At 38.0% G+C, this 12,302-nt stretch overlaps 1 protein-coding gene across 2 annotated transcripts in view; it reads right to left on the bottom strand.

Moving 5' to 3' along the window:
- Positions 1-568: 568 nt before the first annotated feature.
- Positions 569-12,302, bottom strand: part of TMEFF2 (transmembrane protein with EGF like and two follistatin like domains 2) — a 231,100-nt gene continuing 219,366 nt past the window's right edge. For both annotated transcript variants that reach the window (XM_058710780.1, XM_058710786.1), the window contains 3 exons: positions 6,218-6,341; positions 4,266-4,424; positions 569-898 (listed from right to left, as the gene is read on the bottom strand). In XM_058710780.1, coding sequence (XP_058566763.1) covers positions 802-898; positions 4,266-4,424; positions 6,218-6,341 — 380 coding nt within the window. In that variant the 3' untranslated portion in view covers positions 569-801. The remainder of the gene's footprint in view (positions 899-4,265; positions 4,425-6,217; positions 6,342-12,302) is intronic.

Here is a 12,302-nt window from a genome sequence, read left to right as displayed (position 1 = left end):
CCAAGTTGTTAATTCCACTCGCCTAAATGGAATAGATTTTGTGCCGTGTGTATTCCTTATATGTATCTCGTTCCAGATCCTTCAGGTATATGCACTTAACGGGGGGAGTCTAAGATGTCTTCCAAATAAAAACCAATATCTTCTTTCCCCCTTTTTTATGAGTTATAAAACACTTTCCCTCCCTTTTTTCTTTGATTTAGTTTATATGCCAGAGATTTTTCAGCTCTGGGGATGAAAATGGAAGACCGGGGAAGTTGATGAAATAGAGATGATTTGGAGATCTGAAATATTTTATCCTCACTCGATACAAAGAAAATTATTTTTTCTCTTTTCCAATAACCATCATTTCCCTTGATCTTGGAATCACTCAAAACCTAGCCACTGAGTCCTGTATAAACTAATGCTCTGTCTCAAGATGTGGGGAAAGATGAACTACTGTACCTGTACAGATTGTACTAGCTTGATTATATTTACAGTCATGAGATACCGCACATTTAAGAATGCCAATTTTTTCTCATCACTGAGTATTTATTATATATAACAAATACATGGGAAAGAAAAAACTATATTGTGTGATATAAATAGTTTATTTACATTACAGAAAAAACATCAAGACAACGTATACTATTTCAAATATATCCATACATAATCAAATATAGCTGTAGTACATGTTTTCATTGGTGTAGATTACCACAAATGCAAGGCAACATGTGTAGATCTCTTGTCTTATTCTTTTGTCTATAATACTGTATTGTGTAGTCCCAGCTCTCGGTAGTCCGGCCACTGTGCAACATGCTCCCTTTAGATTAACCTCGTGGATGCTCTTGTTGTGTTGTCTGAACTGTAGTGCCCTGTATTTTGCTTCTGTCTGTGAATTCTGTTGCTTCTGGGGCATTTCCTAGAAGGTTGGAAAGTTCACAGATCTTAGTCCAGTGCTATACCTAAAATTTGGTTCTACAATTACAGAGTGAAGTCATGGATTAAGCAAACTGTCGAAATATTTCAGACCAAAGAATTTATTAGTAGCAGAAGCTGGGAATATGTTGGAAGATTTTTCCTGTTTGCTTCTCCTTGCCACTGCGTTTAAGCATTTGTTGAGGAGAACTGAGGAACAGAGGCAGAAGTCGGGGAAGAACGTGGTTACCTAGTCTTGAGCTGCTCACTCAGTAAGGCAGAAGAATGACTCAGCACAATGCGATCAAGCAAGTTGTGAGCTCATCTCCTCTCACTTTAAAGGTCTTCAACAATTTTGTATTTTAAATGTCCTAAGGATGAATGTTATATTGACATTTCAGTGCTACAAGTTTAAATTCTATCCCACCAGAGAATGAGCCAACTGTTAATATCTGATATGTACTGAAAAGAGATATTGTTCCGGTCCAGCCTAATATCACTTTTACATATTAATACTCTAAACTAGAGACATAAATTGGGACCCGTTATTTAGCTTCTATAAAAAGCTAAATTTAGTCAAATTATCTGAAAAGCTCTGATCTGTCTGGTGTCTTTTCTCTTGCAACAAAAGAATGCTTTGACGATGCAAATAAGAACAACGATGTAAAGTTCATATCAAATCCTATTATAGTAAGATGGGCATCGGGGATTAGATATTCGTATGTATGTTCATACGTGAATAAATATTTCAGAATATATATTTATATTTTTTCCAGGGGTGTGGCAGATCTGTCAAAATGAACGTGGAGCCGAAAGTCACATTCCCAGCAAGTCGGAGCTAGAGATAAAAAGATTAAAAATCCATCTTCCCAACAGGGCAACTCTTTTCATTCCAGAACATGTCTCTGGATGTCTATAATTTTAGAACACATGTTGTATTTAGAAGGAGGACAGATGTTTGACTAACATAATAAAAACAAGGGGAAGCAATTAGAAAAAAAGAAAGCGGGAGGAGGAGAAGAGAGAAAAAACAGGAGAGACCAGGTGATGGAGAAATTAAAAGAAAATTGAAGAGAATGAGCAGACCTCTGCTTGGTGCAATTTTATAAATATTTTAGCAACTGGGTATGTTGGAATGGGTCTTGACAGACAAGCATGGTCAAGGTGGCCAGAAAAAGGGAGGGTTTGGGTGACGGGCAGATGGCTCGCTGGAAAATCTGGTTTTGGAGCAGAATGTTCCCATGAGAATGAAATGAATCCACACTGGGAAAAGTGCGGCTTGTTGACTAGTATGACTCCTGGAAAGACTCTGGAAGACTAGGACATCCCAGGACAGGTTTATAAAATGTGTTACAATAACGGTAACTTAGCTCACGTACTCCTCCTCAGAAGTAAACAGAGAATAGGTTTTGTTTTGTTTTAACGTGGAAAATGAAAACGGCCATTTGCCTGGAAAAAATGGCTTCCTCTAATTTGGAGCTCAGTTTAGGCTGTCGTGAGCATCAGAACGCACAACGTCATGACCAGCCTAGGGGCAGGATGAGCAGTGGTTAAGGGCGCAGGCTCTTGCACCAGGCAGCCTGGACTCCAGGGCTGTCTTTATTGCTCATGTGCAAACTTAGCAATTTGCTAGCTCTCACACCTCAGAGCCTCTGTTTTGAAAACGGGGATACCTGTTCCTTTCTCATGTTATTAAATATGTGTGTGCGCGCGCGTATGTGTGTGTGTGTGATATATAAACACACATGCATACGTGCACACCCTGGGCATTCCAGCTGTTCTTATTATGTATGGAAACAGGACTGTGGCTAATAACAAACTTGAGGACATATGCTAAAATATTGAAAGCTTTGCATTTTTGTCAGTACAGGAAGTAGCAAATCCAACAGTTATGAGATCAGACCTATTAATATGAATTTGGTTGCTCGTGTACATCGTGTAGATATCAGAAGGCTCAAGCCCCTTAGAGTAACATGGCACCATTTCTTGTGTTTTAGATTCTTTTCTATCTTTCCTTTGTACTCAGTATTTTTGGTTTCCTGAGTTATCTTTATGTTCCCTAGAATCTATTTTAACATAATCCATTGACTCACTTGGCATCTAAACGTGAGAGTCTAGTTGATGAGCTCAACTTGGCTTCGAGCAGCACAAAGCTCCAGTCGATGATCTTCCCTTAAGCTTTTAGGCCCAGAAAGGATTTATGAACCATATTTTGTCTTTTTCAAGAGCAAATGCCACACTTGTCCTCAAAGAAGATAGTGCAATACAGCTACAGAGATGTATTATGGCCTTTATTTTCTAAAGATATGATGCTTTATTTTATTTTCCTGTCTGTAGAAAAATAATTTTGGAGGAAACATTCTGATTTACTATAGAGCTGTATAAATGAATGAAAGTTTAAATGTCTTGTGAATTTGGCAAAAACCTTGAAAAACTTTCTTGGAACTTTCATCTCAAGGAGGATGAAATTGGGTCAGAAAGAAGTATCTTCAATCATATGGCTGGTTAGACAGGGCGTAAATAATACGAGTTTGGTTGCCATGAATTGACACACTGATAAAATTAAGCAAGTAAATACCTGGCCTTACTTCCTTTACCTCAAGCACAATGTCAAACATCACTAATTAACCAGATTTTTCTCTCCTGTTGAAACTGGATCCAGAGGGATCTCTCTCAGTCTAACTCTCCAGGAAACAATTACCATTTGATTGTCCTGGAGTTTGATATAAATGCTTATCGTCATATTTGCTGCCTGTTCCCTATACCAAAGGTTTTCATGGACTGCAACATAATCTTTTTAAATTATAGCCGCTTTCTTTGAATTTTGTGATTAAAAGCTATTTCATTAACTTAAGACAAAAATGTACTTGTTTACATCAAATATGTTAAAAATGATTATATCTGTGAGTTACACTTGGAAATATAAGTACCACAAATGAGAGCTATACATTACCACGTTTCTAGGCCTTGTAACCAATCTATTCTGACCTCTTTTGGCATACTAATCTGAGTAAAGAAGGAAACACTGGTCATTTAATTAGTCTGTTTGTAGTTTGAATGAGGACTGACTTTTTATAGCTAAAAGAGAAGAGCAGGTTTAAACAAAGATTGGCATTATGCTTTAAAGAAAAAAGTATCTTTGCTTCAGAAATAAATAATCCTCATCAACATGAAAAAATAAGGAAAATAATGTGTGCTACTCCAGCATGAAAATCGATGCTATTCATATGCTGTTATGATGAGGAAATGGGACTCCAGAGAATGGATGACCACAGAGGCCACGAAGGGACTCACAACTAGAGTGAACTGTTTCAGGAAAGGAGAAACAACATATTCCTTTATCTGGGTGGCCACTGAGCACAGGTACTGACCTGGTGATGCAGAGGACCACCACGCAGATGACAGCAATCTGAATGGTTCCAATCACAGCTGCGATTAAGACATACTGAAATCGTACAGGGCCGGGGACAACATACAGTACACTGTAGTCCTTTTTTTCACAGTGTTGACCAGTATAACCAGCATCGCACCTGGAAGAAATGAAGTGTCCGGTTACCTACAGCTGGGAGACTCATTTTTACAGTTGGCCCATACCCATTTATCTTCTTGTTTCTCGAAAAAAAAAATGCTACTTTGTAGATATGGTTTTCTACTACTTATTTTCAACAAGACCTCCGTGTGTTTTCGGTTTCAAAAACATGAGGTTTTTCTTTTATACTCATAATAAGAGTTTGAAGATAGGAGGGTTGGTAGGTAGTTTGTGATGATCATGCGAGAAATAATAGATGTCCAGAGGTAATTGTTCTTTCTATATATTTTTGTTCAAGTGAGCCTCACATTTTCTGTAGCTTGCTCTTTAGTCAACCTAAGTCAACATGATTATCTTGGGAAAAGGTTTGTTTCGGAGGATAGGGGTAACAAACAAGGGCTATTTATTTATTTATTTATTTTTGGATAAAGCATTCTCTATGCTACTGTGAGAATTATTGTTGAAAAATGTTTAGACCAGAAGTACAACAAGCAATGTCTTTAATCTGTTGATCATAAAGTTGTCTACGTATGTTAGTTAAATTTCAGTAGGAAGAAAAGTATGGTGTAGGCAATATAGTTCTGTAAAATAAACCCATGCGCTATTCATCTGAGAATGAACGCTGCTTCTCACTTACTCAGCCCTCATCAGAAAGCTCCAGTAGACCATCTTTGGGTTGCAACTAGCAGTTGGCAATGGAATGAAGAAACAGTTCACATAACAATAACAACGAGGATCAACTTGTCATTGGCTCTGTGCAATTATTTTAGTACGTCACATGGAATTTCTACATCCTGAGGTCTTTCCTTCTGCCTCAGAAGGGTTCAGTAATGGGGACCCTGGTAGGGATAAGAGAGCAGCAGGAACAAATCTCAGTTTTGTTCACTCTACCTGGCTTCACTGGAAGGTAGGTGTTAGTGTGTTCAGTTAAGGAAAACGTAAAAGGAAGACAGTTCTTGGTGGGGGGGGGGGAAGAAAGAGACACAGAAAAAGAGGAGGAGGAGAAGAAGGAGGAGAGGGAAGAGGAAGAGAGAAGAGAGAGAAAGTCCTCTCACTGTATAGCAATACACAACCTATTTCATCATATGCCACTTGTATCTTCCTTTATAAAAATACATTTGTTTTTTAAGTTTGGCTTTACCATCTCTGAAATAATTATGTTCTATTCATGAATATTCAGCAGATATTTATATTTATTAAGTAAATCCAGACAAGGAATTTCTTTGGGTATCAACCTACTTAGGATCTGGGAGGTACAGCTAATAATCTCACTATACAAGGCTTCTGGACAGCAGATCTGCAGAAAAGAGTATGTGTCTAGCAAAAGCAATATTGATAATATTTATTAGAACACCTGAAGGACTCTGGAAAAGACCTCCCAGAAGCGATCATGTTCTCTTAATGTATAGTCAGTCCTCATCCATTCATTTCAGAAATACTTACTGAGCACCTATTATGTGTCAAGAGCTATTCTATGTCCATGGGAAAGAGTGGTGAATAAACCAGAGGAGGAGGTTGAGTTTCTAAGAAGCTTGTAATGCCAAAAGTACAATTTAAAATTCTACTAGAAGAGTGTACATAATAATATGTTACATAGTACTCCCGTGTGTAAGGCACACCCATTTCAGGGTTTTCTAGTGGGTCTGTGTGGGGGGTGAGGGGGAGAGGCAGCGAAAAGTTTTGCTGAGGATCACTCAGTCAGACAGAATGCCATCCAATTCTCTGCAAACATCCAGAATTTAGTTTTATATTTTTACTTTCCACATTTTAATGGTTAAAGAGTGAAAACATTACCTGCAAGATGGCTCCTGCATATTGATAGAATGTTCACACTTTCCATGCATGCAGAAACCATTGTAATGTTCTGGGCAAGGTATGTGGTGCTCTCTTGCACTTTCTTCTAACTTGTTAGCATTCTCTGTGAATACAGATAAAAGCAGGCACCCCTTGTAAATACTTTCTTAGCCCAGTAAGACCAACCAGGACATTAAGAAGCAAAGCTATAGTAGGCAAAAATATTTAAAAGGGCAAGAACTAAAAGGCTAAGCTTCAGAAGAACGAGGGAGAAAGAACTGAAAGACAGACATCTTTACAATTGTGTTTAGAGATGAAACTGCAAAATTACCCAATGCTTTTCATGCTTTTATGCAATTTCTTCCATCTTTAATAGCCAGTGATGTTTCTATGAGTTGTCAGACAGCTTTAATTTTCCTTGTGTAGAGACTGTACATTGATCATAAATTAAAGAAGAACTATCCTATTTTTTGAATTTCAAAGCCCAGCATAATGTCCCTAAGAGTAAATTGCTGCCGTACCTGGATACTTTCTCAGTGTGGGAGCTTAAAAGTCAAAATATGGCTGTGTTCAGTTGTTAAACAGACCTTTCCCCAAACCAATGCAAATTGCAACAAATGTATTCTTTCAGGCTTTTTTCATTTACTGTGAATGTGCATTTTACTAGCATCCATACATTTTCTTATTGCCAAAATAAAGCTATCGAAAGAACAAACGTTATTTCAGAATCATTTATGTAGATACTAACATAGTACATATTGAATGCTGTGAGTGTATTCCAATGCATGGTAGCTGGCCTGTGTTAACAACGTTATGTGAAAGTTAAACTTACAATAAAGAAAAAGTTTGTGTTCTAAAATGAACCCTTTCCTCTATCATTAACGAGTTTTGTTTTCTTAACGTTTCTACGAAGACATTAAAATACTTTTTCTGACCGTTAGCCCCAATACATTTGCTTGCTATTTGTAATACCATCTCTAAATAATCTTTGGAATATGTTCACTTTTTAATACAAAGTTTTGTCTTTTTTGAGTCTTTTCTGTAATCTGTGGCCTGACCTGACAGACCTTAAAATTGTTGCCTAAGCACATGAAAACCAGAACTTTTTGACTCAGTTTAAGACGCTCTTCCATCCCACTGGCATAGAAGTAATGGAAGCAGCGGTAATGGAAGATTAAGAATGAATTACTATTTTCATGAAATAGATTATTTCCTATTATTTCACGTAGAGGTATAGCTTTTATTACAGTGCATCCTTATAGTTTTGTATTGACGATCACAGATGATGCGTATATTCATCAGGAGAAAAAATACCTTCGATATTGGTGAATCAGACAAATGCATTATTTATGTTTAAGCAGAGCTGTAAAATATCTATACCTTTTAAGGTCTAGGTGTCATCTGCATAACTTTAAAGTTTGAAGTATATCGTCAAATATGTTAAGTGTTTTCTTGCGTGGGAATATTTGTGTACATTTGAATGATGGGTAGTATTTCAAATCACATACTCAAATTAATAAAGGATTTGTCATAAGCTGCTAGAGAGACTGGAGATGACATTTAAATCATTCATTTGTTCTATATTTGTGTCTCTTTACCTACTTAGGTGATATTTTGTTTGACTATATCTCTAATATTTCTACTTTGGTGAATATAGTTAAAATTAATGAACTGCTTCCATGGAAAAGACGAAGAATATACAAAACTTTCTCTTTTGTCTTCTCCCATTTTTCCAAGCTACTTTGGAATTGTGTCATGGTGTTTTGGGCACACAAATTAGAGCCTCAGTGAGCAAACACACAAAAAAGTGAAATAAGTAATGTTGGGTGCAATTTCCAACATGGGAATATGTGATTAAACGAGAAGCAGGCCAATCATGGTATTTCGATGTACCTTGGGAATGGCTTGTGGTCATTCATAAATCCATAGAGAAGACTAGGCTCATTTGCTGATGCTGCCAGGAGGCTACAAGCTGCAGTGGTCAAACCATGCACCTGCTGTTTAAAGGCGACTTTCACAGCGGGCTTTGCCAGCCAGCCCCACTGCTTATGTAACGAACCAGCACTGATTCTCATTCTTAGTTCTGGATCTTCTCCCCATGACAGACTATTCAACACTTCTATTCAGTGTTTGTTAGTAACTCTTCAGTGCTTCTGCACACCTGCACGGAGGGGAATTTTCTGTAACGTCCCTAAATTTCAGTTACACGTTGTGATTTCCAGCCTATTTTTTGAACACATTAGGACTATTTTTCTTTTTGTCAGTTGCTGAAGAAGATCAAGAATTTTCTTAACTCCAAATCCATTTTTAGGCTATTTTATTTCCAACTCCGTCCCTCACCCCATTCTGCTTTTGTTTCTGGATTGATACCATATCCACAGTTATGAACCAAAGTCCAAGGGCAAAGTAAGAGCTTGTTTGAGTTAGACTGTTGCCTTCGTGTAGTAAGAACCAGATACTTTCACAAAGTTTATTACCCAGATAGGATGATCACGTGTGAAAGGAATAGTTTCTACCATAAAATCTGCTAATTAGTTTACACCATTCCTTATGAGCTTGGAGTGCTCTGTTATGCTACTCATAGGATACTGTCAAATGAGAAAGTTAGAGAGATTGAAAATAAATGAGTAGAAGAAATGATCCCTGAGCAAGAAAATGAGGAATCATCAATATATGTCAACAAATTTATAGTCAATCCAACCAAGTAAACCAGTTGATTGAAAACCTGAATGTATAACCACTTCTAGTAATGCAATAGACATATTTTAGAAATGAGATTTAAGTATATGAAGAAGAATAGAGACACAGAAATCTAATATTCCGAACAAATATGTGTATGGATGATAATATTGGTGATCCTGATGTTTATGCCCACAGAAGCATTTCAAGATTCAAAAAATATAAAAATTACGCTTTGGCAGTCCATATGCTTCCTACAGTGGCTGACAATTTAGACGTCAATTTCTCTGTCCTCCACTGAAAAAGAGGTTTGATGTAAGGGTTGTGTTCTTTCCGCTAAAAGAGAGTGACAACGGTGGAAACTCTTCGTGTTTTTGTTTAAAATCCTTAACTGATTTCCAACCCAATTGTTTACAAATGATTTATGCTGAAAGAGATCCGGACCCTTTTAAGAAACAATTTCTGGTATAATCTGAGTTACCTGTAGCAGTTAACAGGGCTTCATACCTATTGCTAGTCAACGCTCTAGCCAAGAGCTATAGAGGTGGGTTGCTCTAAAGCACAGCTACATGTATCATTTGTGTCCTTGTGCTTTCAGAGAAAGAGATGGGTGGGGGGGAGGGGGGAAAGAGACAGGGAAAGTTTCTACCTTACCACAAGGCAAGTAAGGGAAGTAGTTAGAAAAGGCGCAGAGCCAGGCCAAGCAGTTCCGAGACTTAAATCTATATAACCTGGAGTGTGTGTATGTGTGGGTGTGTTCAGCGTTATTCCTGCCTTCCTCTTCCCCCACAGCTGGGAATAATTTGTTTAGAGAATTCATCTGGCAAAGAAACACATTATGGACTGAGGCATAGGTATGAGAGTGTAAAACTGGACTAAAACAATCCACATCTCCGAAGAAACCATATTTCCTTGGACAAAGGTTAGAGCATGGCAAAAGGAGCTTCATGGTCTCTATTCAAGTACTCTCCAGGGTGGGGTGCCCTGAGAAGCCAACCTGAACTTGCAAACCTAGAGTCCCAGTTGCAGAAATGGATGCACAAAACTATTAGTGTCTGATGCTATTAAGTATTCACTCAGTCAACCCATTTCTCTTGTTCTGATGCTCTGTTCTCTGAACAGTCTCAAAACAATTTGACTTCCGTGCAGCCTACAAATTGGGAATGGCTTTAACTGTACCACCTTGGGTTTCTCACCCATTTGACAATTATATTTCATATGAATTGAACTGACTGGTTCTGACTTTTCTGTGTATTTTTTGGGGGGCCGGGGCGGGGGGGAGGGTCACCTTTCTCCAGCCCACTCACTTTGGGTATTTTGTAAGATCAAAGTTCTGTAGCTACAAGCCCTACCCATAGTGCACTGCAATCTGGGAGGCCTTTTGGGGGCTGATCAGATGATATTTCTCTGGAGATAGCCCTGTTTTGCTTTAATCAGGCCTTTTTTTTTTTTTTTTTTGAATCTATACAAATCCCTTATGTCACTGATTCTCTAGGAGTGGTCTGCTTCTGTGTAAGGATTTCCGAGTAAGTTGGAAAGATCCTAAACCAGAGGTAACATCGAGGATTCAGTGGATGTTTTCGGGAACCAGATTTCCACTGCACATTTTTTTTTTTTTTAATTTTTTTTTTCAACGTTTTTTATTTATTTTTGGGACAGAGAGAGACAGAGCATGAACGGGGGAGGGGCAGAGAGAGAGGGAGACACAGAATCGGAAACAGGCTCCAGGCTCCGAGCCATCAGCCCAGAGCCTGACGCGGGGCTCGAACTCACGGACCGCGAGATCGTGACCTGGCTGATGTCGGAGGCTTAACCGACTGCGCCACCCAGGCGCCCCTCCACTGCACATTTTTAAGCAACTAGAACTTGTTCAGTAAGTGAATGAGGAGTAGTGGGTTTCTGGCGGTGTGAAAAAAAAAAGCCTTCTTACCATTGTGCAGATTTTGCAGTGTTACTGTTTTGTAGTAACAAAAGTGTAGTGTTACTTGTTTCAGACTTCTATGTTCTTTGAATTCTAAGAGTAATATTTGTTTCTATTGCTAATAGTTACTTAAAATAAATTACCAATAAATATTTACTAATATTTAATGTGAAATATTATTACTTTTGATACGCTGGGAAAAAGAATTAGACAAATAGGGACATTATTTAGGTATAGTAAATAGAGGAAATCACTTTGCCTGAATTATGGGAACATTTTACTTTATCAAAGGGTATAAAATATCTTAAATATTTACAATGCCCATAATTCAGACGTTCTAGCCTGAAGTGAACTCCCCTATGCATTATCTTCCTTTTGGAGAAAAGTACGCTTGTGGATTTAAATTTAGTTAATTTTTTTAAATGTTTATTTATTTTTGACAGAGAGGGCAAGAGCACAAGCAGGGGAGGGGCAGAGAGAGAGAGAGAGACAGCCAGTCGGAAGCAGGCTCTGCACTGACAGCTGAGAGCTTGATGTGGGGCTCAAACTCATGAACCGTGAGATCATAACCTGAGCTGAAGTTGGACGCTTAACCGACTGAGCCACCCAGGCGCTCCTTAAATTCAATATTTAACACCATGCTTTCACATCACAAATTGTCTTTGACAAGTGCAGACATACGCGTAACACCATTTCATTTACTACCTTTTTAACAAGCTTTTCCTATGGGCACACACAATGTGCCACACCTTTCCAACAAACGAAGTCTTCCATTGTGAAGATATTTATATAATACTTTCGTTTTTCACATTTAATAATGGCACAAGGAAAGCCCAGCACCGAAGTAGTCATATACTTGCACACCTGTTGTGATTACTAGATTTTACCTGTCCCCTACTTCCTGCCAGAGCTCTAAAGCAGTTTGAAAATAGTTTTATTTAACGAACATGAAAAAGAAAAATTGTCTTTATTTCTATTATATTTATATCGTGTCTGGGACAGAACCAAATTATGAATTTAGAAGTAAAGTCATGACTGTCCCTGTTGTTGATTAGAGTTGGTTTCAGAGAAAATATGTAATTCTTAGGATTTCGTGTCCTTATCTTTATCACGTATAAACATATGAGGTGGCAGTGAAGCCTCATATCTTGAATACGAGCTTGAATTATAGTCGAGGGTTTTTAAAGACCAGAAAAGTGTTCCTATTGAACAGGTTCTGAATGTAATGCAATAGGAGGTCTTGCAACTTGTGTTTGTTCTTCTTAACAAATTCTATAATAGCTTCACCTGCTGTCATGGTTTCTTCAAGGCGTAGATGAGTAGATGAGAAGAGTCTCTCCTTTTTTAAAGCCTCTAAGACAGAGACTCAAATGAGAATCCTAGCTAAAAGCGACAGCTAGGGCAAGGGACATGAAGGCATTTAAAGACACAATCGATTCTCAAGTTTTGTAAAGAGCAGTCCCAATCTTCCTAGTTATTTAAAGT

The sequence above is a fragment of the Neofelis nebulosa genome, chromosome 2 (genome assembly GCF_028018385.1).
Source record: "Neofelis nebulosa isolate mNeoNeb1 chromosome 2, mNeoNeb1.pri, whole genome shotgun sequence".
NCBI lineage: Eukaryota > Metazoa > Chordata > Mammalia > Carnivora > Felidae > Neofelis > Neofelis nebulosa.
This window is presented reverse-complemented; position numbering and strand designations above follow the sequence as displayed.